Source organism: Saimiri boliviensis, chromosome 2 (assembly GCF_048565385.1).
Source record: "Saimiri boliviensis isolate mSaiBol1 chromosome 2, mSaiBol1.pri, whole genome shotgun sequence".
Classification (NCBI taxonomy): domain Eukaryota; kingdom Metazoa; phylum Chordata; class Mammalia; order Primates; family Cebidae; genus Saimiri; species Saimiri boliviensis.
The window spans coordinates 25,819,464-25,835,330 of NC_133450.1; the positions used below are offsets into that span (position 1 = coordinate 25,819,464).

At 45.6% G+C, this 15,867-nt stretch overlaps 1 protein-coding gene across 5 annotated transcripts in view; it reads right to left on the reverse strand.

Moving 5' to 3' along the window:
- ADCK1 (aarF domain containing kinase 1) overlaps positions 1-15,867 on the reverse strand; it is a 152,261-nt gene that overhangs the window by 109,127 nt on the left and 27,267 nt on the right. For all 5 annotated transcript variants that reach the window (XM_039469307.2, XM_003924608.3, XM_074392937.1 and 2 more), the window contains one exon: positions 12,350-12,433. In XM_039469307.2, the coding sequence (XP_039325241.1) occupies positions 12,350-12,433 (84 nt within the window). The remainder of the gene's footprint in view (positions 1-12,349; positions 12,434-15,867) is intronic.

Genomic DNA, 15,867 nt, shown 5'->3' on the forward strand with positions numbered 1-15,867 from the left:
CCCACCTTGCCTGGAAATTAGTTGCTGTCAGGAATCAGGAGAAGGAAGTAACTCCAGACCAGGGGCCAGAGCTGTAATAAAGACAAGTCAGTCCTGCAGCTGGTGATTTCATGCCTTCTGTCCCCCTACCCTCAACTGTGACAACTTGAGGGCAGAGGTCAAGTCTTAGTTCCCATTTTCTCCTCGGAGCCTCACCCTGTACCTGACACAGAACAGGCTCAGTTAATGTTGGCTGGAGTAATAGATGGATGGAAGGTTGGTGAAGAAATGTCCTGGTTTGGCCAGTTCAGACCCCAGGTCTCAAGGAATATTTCTGAAGATCCAGACATTGCTACAAGTTCCCTTTGCAGACGAACAAGATCTTTAGAATGCTTAGTGAATTATAGCTTCACTAGACTGGTAGGATGGTTATCCTCCAAGCTGGCAGTTGTTCAATAGCTTTGAGTTGAAACTCTTCACTGAAGCAAAGAGCTAGCACCTATCAATTACTTTTGAAGGGTCTACCCACCCCCCTCCATAGGGGAATGCCAAATATTTGTTGAGTTAACTGTTGTATTGATTGATTGAGTAAAATTACTTCAGGGAGGTGGCTCTATTGCCCTTCTTCCTCCTCCCGGTGTTTCCCAATTCCATACCAGGCAGCAGCAGAGCCTGAGGCTCAGAGGAGGGAGGGTGAAGAGGCAGGAAAAGCAACTCCAGCAGCAGCAGCCAGTTGGTGAGAACTACTGCACAGGCATTTTTGTGTCTACTCTCTATCCAACTTGGTGCTTTTCCCCAGATTGGAAGCAGGTAAACAGGGAGACGACAGAGTACAAAGTACAAAGAACATGAGATTGGAAAATATCTGAACATCAAGATCAAGTTCATGATCTGCTACACACCTGCGGGGGACGTAAGAAATCACATCACCTCTCCAGAACTCCACGTCTACATCTGTACATTAGAGACTTCAGCTGGCTGATGCCCAAGATGTCTTTCTTTAGTTCAATGGGATGGTTATAGAGTTGTCACCTGATGTTAGCTCCTTACTCTGCCCCTCCAACCAATATCCACAGGTCAGAAATTGAGTCCCTTTTTCTCCAAAACAGCCTACCATATCCTATGCTTCTAAAGTTTGACAGCAGTTGGGCATTGTGACGCACACCTGTAATCCCATCCCAAAATTTTGGGAGGCCAAGGCAGGATGCCTGCTTGAGCCCAGGAGGTCGAGGTTGCAGTAAGGCGAGACCGCGCCACTACACTCCAACCTGGGTGACAGAGCAGGACCTGTCTCAAAAAATAAATAAATAAAATAAAAGTTGACAGTGTCTGACTCTTGCCTCTAAGTGCAGATTTCAGTAATGCCAAAATAGCTGTCCCATACTCCAACCCAAAGCAGCCTATGTTCCTAAACAAAGGCAGATGTAAAGATCAGCAGAATCTGATAAAAACAAAAGGTTCTGCCGGGCGCGGTGGCTCAAGCCTGTAATCCCAGCACTTTGGGAGGCCGAGGCGGGTGGATCACAAGGTCAAGGGATCGAGACCATCCTGGTCAACATGGTGAAACCCCGTCTCTACTAAAAATACAAAAAATTAGCTGGGCATGGTGGCACGTGCCTGTAATCCCAGCTACTCAGGAGGCTGAGGCAGGAGAATTGCCTGAACCCAGGAGGCGGAGGTTGCGGTGAGCCGAGATCACGCCATTGCACTCCAGCCTGGGTAACAAGAGCGAAAACTCCGTCTCAAAAAAAAAAAAAAAAAAAAAAAGGTTCTTAGAGCAAATTTGCAGCTACCTCCCCTCTCACAATCAGTACTGCAGGAGAACATCCTATTCCTATGTTTCACACAACCACGCGGAGGGAGATCCACTAGGCATAATGCTCCTGACCTCTCCCCCCATTTTCACTCCTTGTGGGAGGGACAATCACCAATCAGATTAAGGAATTCAGGAGAAGAAACAGAGTTTACTCAGCTGATCCCTTTCTCTCTCCTCTCCATTTGGGATCTGCTTATCTGCAGAGCACTTTCAGCTCTTTCCTCCTCTAAGAGGCAGTCCCCCATCTGAGAGGCTTGTCCAGCCATGTCTGTGCCTGGGTAGGTAAGCTTCTCAAACTCAGGGGTGAAGTTCAGCAAGCCCACTTGCTTTAGACCCCAAACGACATACGGCATCCTGTGTCTATCAGTAATGAAGCTGACGAATTTACCACCTGGCAAAGTCCTGTATCTTCCCGACTCTGTTTCTCAGGCAAGGAAGAGAAGGATAATGATCATTACTTGTAGTCCAAATATTAACTGCTATAGTAAACAATCAAACAAACGCATACTACTGACCTGAAGCATCTGATACCTCAGAAGCCCAGGGACCTACCAGGTAACAAGAATTTGAGCTTAGCTAAAAAAAACTTCACACTCAAAGTAGCAGTTAAGTCCCCTCCTACATTATAACTCTGATTTAAAAAAAGAAAAGGTTCCTGCTGGGCGCAGTGGCTCACACCTGTAATCCCAGCACTTTGGAAAGAAGCCAAGTCGGGTGGATCACCTGAGGTCAGGAGTTCGAGACCAGCCTGGCCAACATGGCAAAACCCCATCTCTACTAAAAATAAAATTTTTAAAAATTAGCCAGGTGTCGCAGTGGGCACCTGTAATTGCAGCAAGTTGGGAGACGGTTTGAACCCGGGAGACAGAGGTTGCAGTGAGCCAAGATCTCACCATTGCATGCCAGCCTGGGCAACAAGAGCAAAACTCCACCTTAAAAAAAAAAAAAGAAAGAAAGGTTCTTGTTCTTGTTTTCTCTCACACACACACAGACACGTATACACATGCATGTTCACACACTTATACCCACTGCCCAACACAGTAGAAGCTCAAAAAATATTTTTGGCAAGTGGTACTGGTGTTAAGAAAAAAAGTCAATAATTGGCTGAGTGCAGTGGCTCACACCCGTAATCCAGCACTTTAAGAGGACAAGGTGGGAGGATCACTTGTGCCCAGGAGTTTGAGACTAGCATGGGCAACATAGCAAGACTGTCTTATATTTAATAATTTTTTAAAAAAATTGGCCATGCTGGTGGCTCACACCTATAATCCCAGCAATCTATGAAGCTGAGGCAGGCAGATCATCTGGGGTCAGGAGTTCAAGACCAGCCTGGCCAACATGGCGAAACCCTGTCTATACCAAAAAATACAAAAATTAGTCGGGCATGGTGGTGCACACCTGTAGTCCTAGCTACTTGGGAGGCCAAGGTGGGAGAATTGCTTGAACCTAGATGGCAGAGGTTGCAGTGAGCAGAGACTGCTGTAAGCAGAGATTCATCATTGCACTCCAGCCAAAAGAAAATTCAATGAATCAATAACTAATCACTTTAAGCACTCTCAATCATTGAAGGCTTAATAAATAACTTTACTGGAGAATTTTTCATGGCTCCTTATTGTCTGTGGCATAAAATCTGGCCTTGAGTCCCTCTGCAACCTAGCTCTAATCCTATTTGCCACTATGCCCCTTTATTCACCCATACTGTGGTCTCCAGTAACACTGAATTAATCTCTTTTTCTTATAGACAATCCCCAAAATTTCACCCACTACACTCAGCCATAATCACCTTGTCCCCAAGGCTACATGTTTCAATCAACCCACCTTTCCAGACTTAGCTCCCACACCAACTTAACTCATTCAATCTCACCTATTTTAGGCTACTGTCTCTGCTTGTGAATGCTTAAGTGGTCTTAACTATTTTAGAGTATATGAGAGTCAAACAAATAAGGCAATATATTGTAGATAAAAGGCAGGTTTATCACTGTCAGAGAAAGAGGTGCTATTAAAAAAAGGGAGAATGCTAACTTGGACTCTGTGGTGTTAGACTAGAATTGGAGATGCAAGTATCAGCTCATAGTTTTCTGCCCAGACACAGTGGCTCATGCCTATAATCCCAGCACTTTAGAAGACTAAGACATCAGGATCACTTCAGGCCAGGAGTTCAAGACCAGCCTGGGCAACAGAGTAAGACTCTGTCTCTACAAATAATGCTTTAAAAAATTAGCCAGGTGTGGTGGTACACACCTGTAGTCTCTACTACTCAGGAGGCTTAAGTGGGAGGTTCACTTCAGCCCAGGAGTTGGAGGCTGCAGTGAAACCTGATCATACCACTACACTCTAGCCTGGGTGACAGAGCAAGACGATGTCTCTCTCAATAGATAGATAGGTAGATAGATAGATAGATAGATAGATAGATAGATAGATAAGATTTTTAGTAGAAAGACAGAAGTAAGTGTGTATATGTATGAGTGAGAGTATACACATATATATCTTCACTCTGTCTCCTGGAAGAGCCTAGAAGCAATGGCACCCATTAGCAAAACGAATACCTAACCTAGGCATCTTGGTTTCTAAATACTATTCTCTAATAACAGGAACAAAGGCTCCTTGGAGAAGTGATTGATTCCAGGGCAAGGAAAATAAAGGAGAAGCCTGAAGTATCTATCTTTCAGTACAAGGATGTAAAACAGTGCTCAAAATAGGTTGGGGGCCTATCAAAAGGGCACAGGAACCAACCTGAAAGAGCTCCAAATAGCTAAAGGTGGAACCATTTGAGCAATAAAATAACGACTGTTTTGTAAATAAAGGACAAGCATTGTTTGGATTATATATGGGACATAGACCACATAGAATAAAATAAATATCTACAAGTTCACAGTGATACATAGCCGGGCACAGTGGCTCACGCCTGTAATCCCAGCATTTTGGGAGGCTGAGGCAGGCAGATCATCTGAACTCGGGAGTTCAAGACCAGCCTGGCCAACACGGTGAAACGCTGTCTCTACTAAAAATACAAAATTAGCAGGGCATGGTGGCAGGCATCTGTAACCCCAGCTACTCAGGACGCTGAGGCAAGAGAATCACTTGAACCTGGTTGGCGGAGGTTGCAGCAAGCTGAAACCGCATCATTGCACTCCACGCTGGGCAACAAGGGTGAAACTCCATCTCAATAATTATAACAATAATAATTAGGGAAGAAGGGAAAGGTATTTTTTACACAATTAGTAAATGTATAGACGAAATGAGGAAAATAGACTATCATTAATATATTTATTAAAGTGATAAGGAGCTATACAGGCTAACCCAATGCTCAGGATCTCCTCTCTGGCTGGTTTAAATAATCCACAATGTTAAATTAACTAAAGCTTCTCATCTCCATTCTTATACATGGAACAGGGGCAAAGGCCACCACCATCATTTTATGGATAGAAAAGCAGATGTGCTGGCCAAGCATGGTGGCTCACATCTGTAATCCCAGCACTTTGAGAAGCCAAGTCAGGCGAATCACCTGAGGTCAGGAGTTCGAGACCAGCATGGCCAACATGGGGAAACCCTGTCTCTACTAATTATACAAAAAATTAGCTGAGTGTGGTGGCACATGCCTGTAATCCCAGCTACTCAGGAGGCTGAGGCAGGAGAATCACTTGAACCTGAGAGGCAGAGGTTGCAGTGAGCCAAGATAGTGCCACTGCACTCCAGCCTGGGCGACAGAGAGAAACTCTGTTTCAAAAAAAAAAAAAAAAAATGTAGCCTGGCATGGTGGCAGGAGGCTGAGGCACAAGAAGTACTTGAACCTAGGAGGCAGAGGCTGCAGTGAGCTGAGATCATGCCACTGTACTCCAACCTGGGTGACAGAGCCAGACTCTAACTCAAAAATAACAAAAGTAAAGCCTTTTAAAAACTAAAAAAGTAAAAGCAGAGGTGCTTGGCAGTAGAGTAGGACTAGGTGCCAGGGGACCTGACTCCAGGTCCAAAATGGCTCCAATTCTACCCAGCACCATCCAAACCTCTCTCCACCCTCCTTAAGCACTAAACTATTTGAATTTCATTTCTTCCCTTGAGTTACAGGCCCTCCTGTGACCTATCAAAACTCTATTTATGCTTAAAAGACCCAGCAGTTCAAGTGACAAACTGAGGGACATAGGAAAAAGGAAAAATAGAAAAAAAAAAAAAAAAAAAAAACCCAGTATGCTTCTCTATGAATCCACAGTATATAAGAACTCATGCCGGGCGCGGTGGCTCAAGCCTGTAATCCCAGCACTTTGGGAGGCCGAGGCGGGTGGATCACGAGGTCGAGAGATCGAGACCATCCTGGTCAACATGGTGAAACCCTGTCTCTACTAAAAGTGCAAAAAATTAGCTGGGCATGGTGGCACGTGCCTGTAATCCCAGCTACTCAGGAGGCTGAGGCAGGAGAATTGCCTGAGCCCAGGAGGCGGAGGTTGCGGTGAGCCGAGATCGCGCCATTGCACTCCAGCCTGGGTAACAAGGGCGAAACTCCGTCTCAAAAAAAAAAAAAAAAAAAAAAAAAAAGAACTCATTTGGTTGCAAGGAACAGCAAACTTAACTCAAACCACCTTGAGCAGAAAAGAGAATTTCCTGGTAGATATAACTGAAATTCCAGCGGCAGTCTAGCTTCCATTTCAGCTAGATCCAGGGACTCAAATTATGCATTTCTTTGCAATACTAGCTCCATTCATAGATGGGCTTTCCCCTCATGGTGGCAAAGATGGCTGCCAACAGCTCCAAGCCAACATCTTACACTCTCGGCTCACTCAGCAGAAAAGAGAGAGCTGCTCTTCCCAGAAAAGTCCTGCTCACTGGCCAGAACTGGCTTAGCTGCTCAGGTTCCCTGAATGAATCTCTAGGGCCAGCAGAATAGACTCCACTGATCACCTGGCTAATATGGATGATGTGAGTCCTTCCCAAACTCATAGAGTGCACATCACTACAGTGGCTCCCCAGAGGAAAGTTTATATGCTGTTTCCCAAAATAAGAATGGCTTCTAAACTGCAAAATTAACAAAGAGCCACCATGTGCCAAACCCTTATCAGAATCAACTCTATCTTGCCTCCTCTAGCCCCGTTCCTGGATGTCAATGCCAGCAGTGACTTCTGTATGCTTTGTGAATAAGCCAGCTCATACACGTCTCAGTTTATAAGCATCCTGAACACCAGGGATCTGGTCCTCCAAAGCATGTGAGCCCCTCCCCACCACTTTGGTTGCCTAGCAAATGACCACTATGCCTCTAGAACACATTTCTTCACACTGGCTCCCAGGTTCCAGAGCTGAGTCACTGAGATCCCAGCCTGCCTGTGCCAACCATGAAAGTGCTCAAAGTCACTGCGCTCTGAGCTAGCCTCCCGGTTCTGACATACTCTGGGACCTGGAGATGCTGGCTTGAGAGCTGAGATAATTACGTTTTACCCTTCACTCATTCCTTTATCAGCCACGCTGACGAGAAGGGATAAGCGCTCCAGCGGAAAACCCTCCTGCAGTATTTACTTGTGCTCTTTAGTGTCAGCCAGCTCCCCGTTCCCAGGGACAACTCCTGGAGATGGGCCTACACGCTGTTTTCTGGTGCCAGCCACCACTTGCTACTCTCCTGTCAAATGCCAGGCTGCACTTTCCTTACTGCATCCCCTGTAACTGTCAACTCCTCCAGGAGCTGCAGTGCCACTGCCTTGCAGATGACTTACACATGACAAGTAACTGCCTCTATTTTTATTTATTTATTTATTTATTTTGAAACAGAGTTTTTTTGCGCTTGTTGCCCAGTCTGGAGTGCAATGGCGCAATCTTGGCTCACTACAACCCCTGCCTCCCGGACTCAAACAATTCTCTTGCCTCAGACTCCTGAGTAGCTGGGATTACAGACATGTGCCACCATACCCGGCTAATTTTGTATTTTCAGTAAAGGGGGTTTCTTCCTGTTGGTCAGGCTGGTCTCTAACTCTTGACATCAGGTGATCCACCCTCCTCGGCCTCCCAAAATGCTGGGATTTCAGGTGTGAGCCACCATGGTTGGCTTTGTTTATTTTTTTATTTTTGAGATGGGGTTTTGCTCTTGTTGCCCAGGCTGGAGTGTAGTTGCATGATCTCGATTCATTGCAACCTCTGCCTCCCAGGTTCAAGCAATTCTCTTGCCTCAGCCTCCTAAGTAGTTGGGACTACAGGCATGTGCCACAACACCCGGCTAATTTTTGTATTTTTAGTAGTGGCTGGGTTTCACCATATTGGCCAGGTTTGTTTCGAACTCCTGGCCTTGTGATCCGCCCACCTTGGCCTCCCAAAGTCCTGGGATTACAGGCGTAAGCCACTGCACCCAGCTGGGCAACTGTCTTTTTGACACCCATGTCCTGCCTCCTCTGCAGATTCCATAAAGCAGAGGCCTTGCCACTGTGTCTAAGCCTGCGAGCTCTCTGCAGAATGTTACACCAGCGGGGTTCAAGACTCATAGCACTGGTTAGCTGGAAAAAGAGGGGCAGGGAAGGCCGGGTGCGGTGGCTCAAGCCTGTAATCCCAGCACTTTGGGAGGCCGAGGCGGGTGGATCACGAGGTCGAGAGATCGAGACCATCCTGGTCAACATGGTGAAACCCCGTCTCTACTAAAAATACAAAAAATTAGCTGGGCATGGTGGTGCGTGCCTGTAATCCCAGCTACTCAGGAGGCTGAGGCAGGAGAATTGCCTGAACCCAGGAGGCGGAGGTTGCGGTGAGCCGAGATCGCGCCATTGCACTCCAGCCTGGGTAACAAGAGCGAAACTCCATCTCAAAAAAAAAAAAAAAGAGGGGCAGGGAAACACAGCAGGCAATTATGTCTCAGAAGCAGAGTCTTTGAGGTCGATCCTCCATAAAAACTAACATTTCATTCATCTGTTCATTCAACAAACCTTTACTCAGGACCTGTCACTTTCTGGTGATGGATGCGGCAGACATGGAGATTCACAGCACAGATCAAGTCTCTGTCCTCATAGAACATAACTTGTAGAAGACATCTGACTTGTTTTTGAGATGTGCTTTCTATTTCACAAGGCAGAGATATTATCTATATAATCCTGAGTAAGTGGCATAACCATCTCTAGTTTATAGACAAATGACATCTCCAAAAGGCTAAATGAACTTCCCAAAGCCAAGGCACAAACTTGGGTCAACTATTTCTTTTTTTAGATGGAGTTTCACTCTTGTTACCCAGGCTGGAGTACAATGGCGCGATCTTGGCTCACTGCAAACTCCGCCTCCTGGGTTCAAGCAATTCTCCTGCCTCAGCCTCCTGAGTAGCTGGGACTACAGGTGTGCACCACCAGGCTCAGCTAATTTTTTTTTTTTTTTTTTTTAGTAGAGATGGGGTTTCACCATGTTGACCAGGCTGGTCTCCATTTCTTGACCTTGTGATCCACTCACCTCAGCCTCCCAAAGTGCTGGGATTATAGGCATGAGCCGCCGCACCTGGCCGGGTCTTCTAACTATTAACATCATGCTCTTTCTGAGACCTCCCCCAAAAGTAGGGAGGTGGCAGGGTACAGGCTGGCATTAAAAGAGACATTAAATCAACGAAGGCCTACACATGCATCATGGCTGGAGATAGAAGATTGAAAAAAACAAAGACTCAATCCCTGATCTAAAGGAACAGATAGTCTAAAAAGAAAGACATGTAACCAACTATTGTCTGTGGCAAGAATAAAGATAAAGTGATTAAATTCAAATAGGAAGACGTCTCTGCAAGAATGTACAAGAAATAATAATCACCTCTAGGCGAGAAAATCAAGTACCTGAGGAACAAGGGTAAGAAGGTCATTTTGTACGTTTCAAATATTGTGTATTTTGAATTATGTACCATTTGAATGTATTTCCCATTAAATAATACTTTGAAGATGGAATCAGCCAAATCCTGAACACAGAAAATTCTACAGGATAAATTATCTGGTTTCTTCAACAAACAAGTAACTCAAGAAAGACAAAGAAAGAGGAAATGTTATCGATTTTTAAAGATGTAGAAAATGTCAACCTTAATATATCTACCTTATTTGGATATTTTGATCCAGATTTGAACAAACTAACTATAAAAAGACATTTTGGCCGGGCGCAATGGCTCAAGCCTGTAATCCCAGCACTCTGGGAGGCCGAGGTGGGTGGATCACGAGGTCGAGAGATCGAGACCATCCTGGTCAACATGGTGAAACCCCGTCTCTACTAAAAATACAAAAAAATCAGCTGGGCATGGTGGCGCATGCCTGTAATCCCAGCTACTCAGGAGGCTGAGGCAGGAGAATTGCCGGAACCCAGGAGGCGGAGGTTGCGGTGAGCCGAGATCGCGCCATTGCACTCCAGCCTGGGTAACAAGAGTGAAACTCCGTCTCAAAAAAAAAAAAAAAAAGACATTTTGGGGCCAGGTATGGTGGCTCGCACCTGTAATCCCAGCACTTTGGAAGGCCAAGGTGGGTAGATCACTTGAGGTCAGGAGTTTGAGACCAGCCTGGCCAATACAATGAAACCCAGTCTCTACTAAAAATACAAAAATTACTCGGGCGCGGTGGTGCGCACTTGCAATCCCAGCTAATAGGGAGGCTGAGGGAGGAAAATTGCTTGAACCCCCGAGATAGAGATTGCAGTGAGCCAAGATCATGCCACTGGTGGCACTCCAGCCTGGGCAACAGAGCAAGACTCCATCTCAAAAAAAAAAAGACATTTTGGGACAAGGGAAATTGAACATGGACTATCTATTAGAGATTATTAAGGAACTGTCAGTTTTGTTAGTGATCATGATCTTCTGGTTATATTTTTTGAAAGTTCCTTATCTATTTGAGATATATATTATTTACTGATTTAAAAAAATGCGATGCCTGAGATTTGTATTTAAATATTTAGGAAAAAAAAATTAAGTGAATGAGGCCAGGCATGGCGACTCACTCCTGTAGTTCCAGCACTTTGTGAGGCTAAGGCAGGTGGATCACTTGAGACGAGGAGTTCAGGACCAGCCTGGCCATCATTGTGGAAACCTGTCTCTACTAAAAATAAAAAACTTAGCCAGGCATGGTGGCCTGCACCTGTAATTCCAGCTACTTGTGAGACTGAGGCAGAAGAATTGTTTAAACCCTAGAGGCAGAGGTTGCAGTGAGCCAAGATTGTACCACTTCCCTCCAGCCTGGGCCACAGAGTGAGACTCTGTCTCAGAAAATAAATAAATAAATAAGCGAATGAATGAATAAAAAATAAATGAAACAGGCCTGGCCCAGTGACTCACACCTGTAATCCCAGCACTTTGGGAGGCCAAAACGGGTCCTGAAGTCAGGAATTCGAGAACAGCCTGGACAACACGCTAAAACCCCATCTCTACTAAAAATACAAAAATCAGCCAGGTGTGGTGGTGTACACCTGTAATCCCAGCCACTTGGAAGGCTGAGGCAGGAGAATTGCTTGAACCTGGGAGGCAGAGATTGCAATGAGCCGAGATCATGCCATCACACTCCAACCTGGGCAACAGAGTAAGACTCCAGCTCAATAAATAAATAAATAAATAAATAAATAAATGTGGGAAGATGACTAACAAGATGGGCAAAAGGTTGATAATTTCTGAAGCTAAATGACCAGTGTTCATTCTACTGTTCTCTCTACCCTTGTGGGTGGTTGAAATTGCCATAATAAAAAGGTTAAACAAAAATTTAGAAATTAATTATTCCATCCACCTAGGAAAACTGAGAAGAAAAGCACCACAGAGGAGAGCTTGAACTGAGTCTGGAAGGATAACAAGGAATTTTCTAAGGGGCAAAGGGCATTCCTGGCTGAGGGGACTGCCTGAGCACAGACATTCCCATCTACCACAAACCTCTCTCTGGAGGAGACAAAGGTATCTACACTTGACCTCAAGCTCAAACTACAGCCACAAAAAAATGCTCTCTTGTTTGATCCCCCACATCTCTGGGATATCTATACATGTATCAACATCAACTACCCTGTTCCAAGTGACAAGAGAGAGTTTGGGGTTGACAGCTCTACTCAGAGGCCTAGAAGAGCCCCCAGAGTAGCCCTCGAGGATAGGAAAGCAATTCACCTCTTTCAAATGGGTTTTGCCTGGCAAAACAGTTGAGAAGCCAGCTAAGTTATCTCTGGGACATAGCCTACATCCCTCCTCAGTCATCCCAGACACCTGTACTCCCCAGAAACACACACTGGCCTCCCCCGCAGCACCTTACAGATTAATAACCTCAGTACCATGGGATCCAGCTTGATGCTGGTCTGACAGCCCCACTCAGCAGAAGTACTGAAACCTCCATGTGAAGGAGGAAGTGGTCCTCCCCTTCTTCCTTCCAAACCCTCAGTGGCCAATGGCCCCAGCCTTAATCTCCTACACTGCCCTCTGCCCAACTCCAGCTGTACACAGGAAACTTCATGGCAAGGCAGCTGCTTCAGGATTTATCCAATCCTAGGCCAGGCACAGTGGCTCACGCCTATAATCCTAGCACTTTGAGAGGCTGAGGTGGGAGGACGGCACAAGCTTAGGAGTTCAAGTGTTATTCAGTCCTGGCCTGGTTCAGATGGGTCCCATGGGTTACTTACCTTAGATCTCAGCTGCAGGTACTCCTCTGAGCCATAGGGAACACTCTTCAGGGAAGTGAGGTAGTCATAACTGATGACAGCTGTCTGTGAACCAAGGCGGTGGGGACAAGCTTAGCACCTGGACATTAAATACTACTCCTCTGCCCAAAACTTGCAGTACAGGCTTCTGACACTGCTATGTCTGGGGGAGTAGCCAGTCCCACCCCTAAGATGCCCAGGCCCCGGATCTTATTCTAGCTAGCTTCTTTCTATCATTCAGGACTCTGTGCAAATGCCACCTCTGCAGAGGCCTACTCTAAAATTGCCCCTCTTACCAGAAACATTCAATTGTTTATCATAACAAACTGCCATCCAACATGATCTTGCTCATTCGTTTCCTTGTTTATGAACTGTCTCTTCCTAAAAGCTTAAATTCTGAGCTCCAGAAGCACAGGGGCTTGTCCCTCCTGTCCATCACTACTCCCCAGCACCTTTTACACTGCCAGCAACATGGAGTAAATGCTCAACCAAAGCTAGTTGAATGAATGCTGTTACATAAACTTAGCCCACTTCTCCATATCACAAATAAACATTATTTTATATGTATGTCTGCTCAAATAGCATAAGTTGTTTTTTTTTTTGTTTTTGTTTTTTTAGGCAGAGTCTCACTCTGTCACACAAGCTGGAGTACACTGGCACAATCTCGAGCTCACTGAGACCTCGAAGCAATTCTCCTGCCTCGGCCTCAGCCGGGATTACATGCACACTCCACCACATCTGGCTAGTCTTTGTATTTTTAGTAGAGACGGGATTTCACCATGCTGGCCAGGCTGGTCTCCTAACCTCAGGTGATCCTACCGCCTCGGCCTCCCAAAGTGCTGGGATTACAGGTGTGAGCCACGCACCTGGCCCTAATAGCATGTGTCTTGATTCTGTGTCCCCTTATCCAGAGTGAATCAGAAAATTCCAGTCTCCAAGATATCTTAGACATGGAGGCACCTTGGGGATTATCTACCCCAAAGATTCCTTTATAGAATCGGATAACTGGGAGCCTAGAAGTTCAGGGATTTATAAAGTTGATATTAAGAGAGCTTCTTCCTTTGCACTCTACAAAGCTTTATCCTATTAGAAGTATACTTGTTAAACACTAACCACAAGTAAGACCTAGTCACTGAGTAGTGTTCAAGGATGATCCAGACCAGAGCCCTGGCCTTTAAAAAATAAACAGCTTTGTGGCTGGTTTACAAAGCACTGATTCATATTTTCCTCCCTCCTTTCCAACTATTTCAAATCTCTAAGATTCCATTTAAAACCTGCTTCTTGCTGGCCTGAAGGTAGTGAGTTATCTCAACTGGCCTGAAGGTAGTGAGTTATCTCACAGATGAAACTCCTTGCTCTACTCTTTCCCCGCTTCTCACTATGGCACTTGACTGGTCTACAGGCCGGGTGTGGTGGCTCACACCTGTAATCCCAGCACTTTGGGAGGCCAAGGCAGGTGGATCACTTGAGGCCAGGAGTTTGAAACCAGCCTGGCCAACATGGTGAAACCCCATCTCTATTGAAAATACGGAAATTAGCCGGATGTGCTCACTTGAACCCAGGAGGTGAAAGCTGCAGTGAGCTGAGACAAGATTGTGCCACTGCACTCCAGCCTGGGCGACAAAGCAAGACTCTGTCTCAAAAAAATAAATAAATAAATATGTATATATATTTTTTTTATATATGTACATCTATATCTATCTATCTATCTATATGGATTTGAATGCATGCATTTGGATTTTTGGGGTTTTTTTTGTTTTTGTTTTTTTTGTTTTTCCAGTAATGGCTATAAGCAATGGATTGTTTTTTAACCTATTCCTGTAGGCATTCCTCAACCATATGTGTGTGTGTGTGTGTGTGTGTGTGTGTGTGTGTACACACATACATACACATACACACACACACAATTGGCCTGGCACAGTGGCTCATGTCCATAATCCCAGCACTTTGGAATTTGAGACCCTCCTAGACAATATAGTGAAACCCTATCTCTACAAAAAAACACAGAAATTGGCCAGGTATGGTGTCAGGCACCTGTGGTCCCAGCTACTTGAGAAGCTGAGGTGTGAGGATCTCTTGAGACCAGGAGGTGGAGGCTGCAGTAAGCTGATATCACACCACTGCACCCCAGCCTGGACAACAGAGCAAGACCCTGCCGCAAAAAAATTAAAATTAAATATATATATATATAAAATTTATATTAATATTTATTCTATATCTTAGGCACTGAGATATATACATAAAACCTGCTACCCAAGGGCCGGGCGCCGTGGCTCAAGCCTGTAATCCCAGCACTTTGGGAGGCCGAGGTGGGTGGATCATGAGGTCAAGAGATCGAGACCATTCTGGTCAACATGATGAAACCCCGTCTCTACTAAAAATACAAAAAAAAAATTAGCAGGGCATGGTGGTGCGTGCCTGTAATCCCAGCTACTCAGGAGGCTGAGGCAGAAGAATTGCCTGAACCCAGAAGGCGGAGGTTGCGGTGAGCTGAGATCGCTCCATTGCACTCCAGCCTGGGTAACAAGAGCGAAACTCTATCTCAAAAAAAAAAAAAAAAAAAAAAAAAAAAAAAAACCTGCTACCCCAGGATACCAATCCTGACTCCCAAGCCACAGCACTCACTCCGGTGTCCGACCATAGCAGCATCTGAATCACCCATCTTGGCGCAGTGCATGAATTTTGATTGTTTTTTAACCTATTCATATAGGCATTCCTCAACCAGAAGCTACTTCATAGCCGGGTCTAGGTGGGACCATTTGTTTCTGCCCCTCAAAGCGTATAAGACAATGCTTGACCCTAAAAAGGCACTCGGTAAACACTTGGGAATTGTTTCATATTCGGCAGGCTGATTGGATAATCAGTCTATTTGTCCGTACTGGTTCTAAAACTCAGCTCAGCCTTGAAGACAGGTACATCAATGCCCTCACCTCTGAGCTAGGGCTGACAGGACACCTGACAACAAACACTGAGTATTTTTTTTTCTTTTTTTTTTAGAGACACTATGTTACCCAGGCTGGAGTGCAGTGGCTATTCACAGGCGCAAGCCCACTACTAATCAGCACAGCAGTTTTGACCTGCTCCGTTTCCCACCTGGGCCGGTTCACCCCTCCTTAGGAAACCTGGTGATCCCCCGCTCCCAGGAGCTCACCATATTGATGCCGAACTTAGTGTGGACAAACGATCAGCATGGCGCACTACAGCCCAGAATTCCCGGGCTCAAGCAATCCTCCCACCTCAGCCTCCTGAGTAGCTGGGACTATACAGGCACGCGCCACCACGCCCGGCAACACTGATATTAGGGTGGTGGTGAGATGACAACCACAAAAGACCGTGCATCTGACTGAATCTACATCAAGGGAAGAAAGCATGAGCTCCTCCTGCAGCAGATAAAGGAGGAAAGCAAGCATGAGGCAAGTGGCCATCTACCCACCAATGGGACAGTTCTACAGGAATGCTTGGGAGAGCTGCTGCCAGCAGTTAAGAGGACATGATCACAC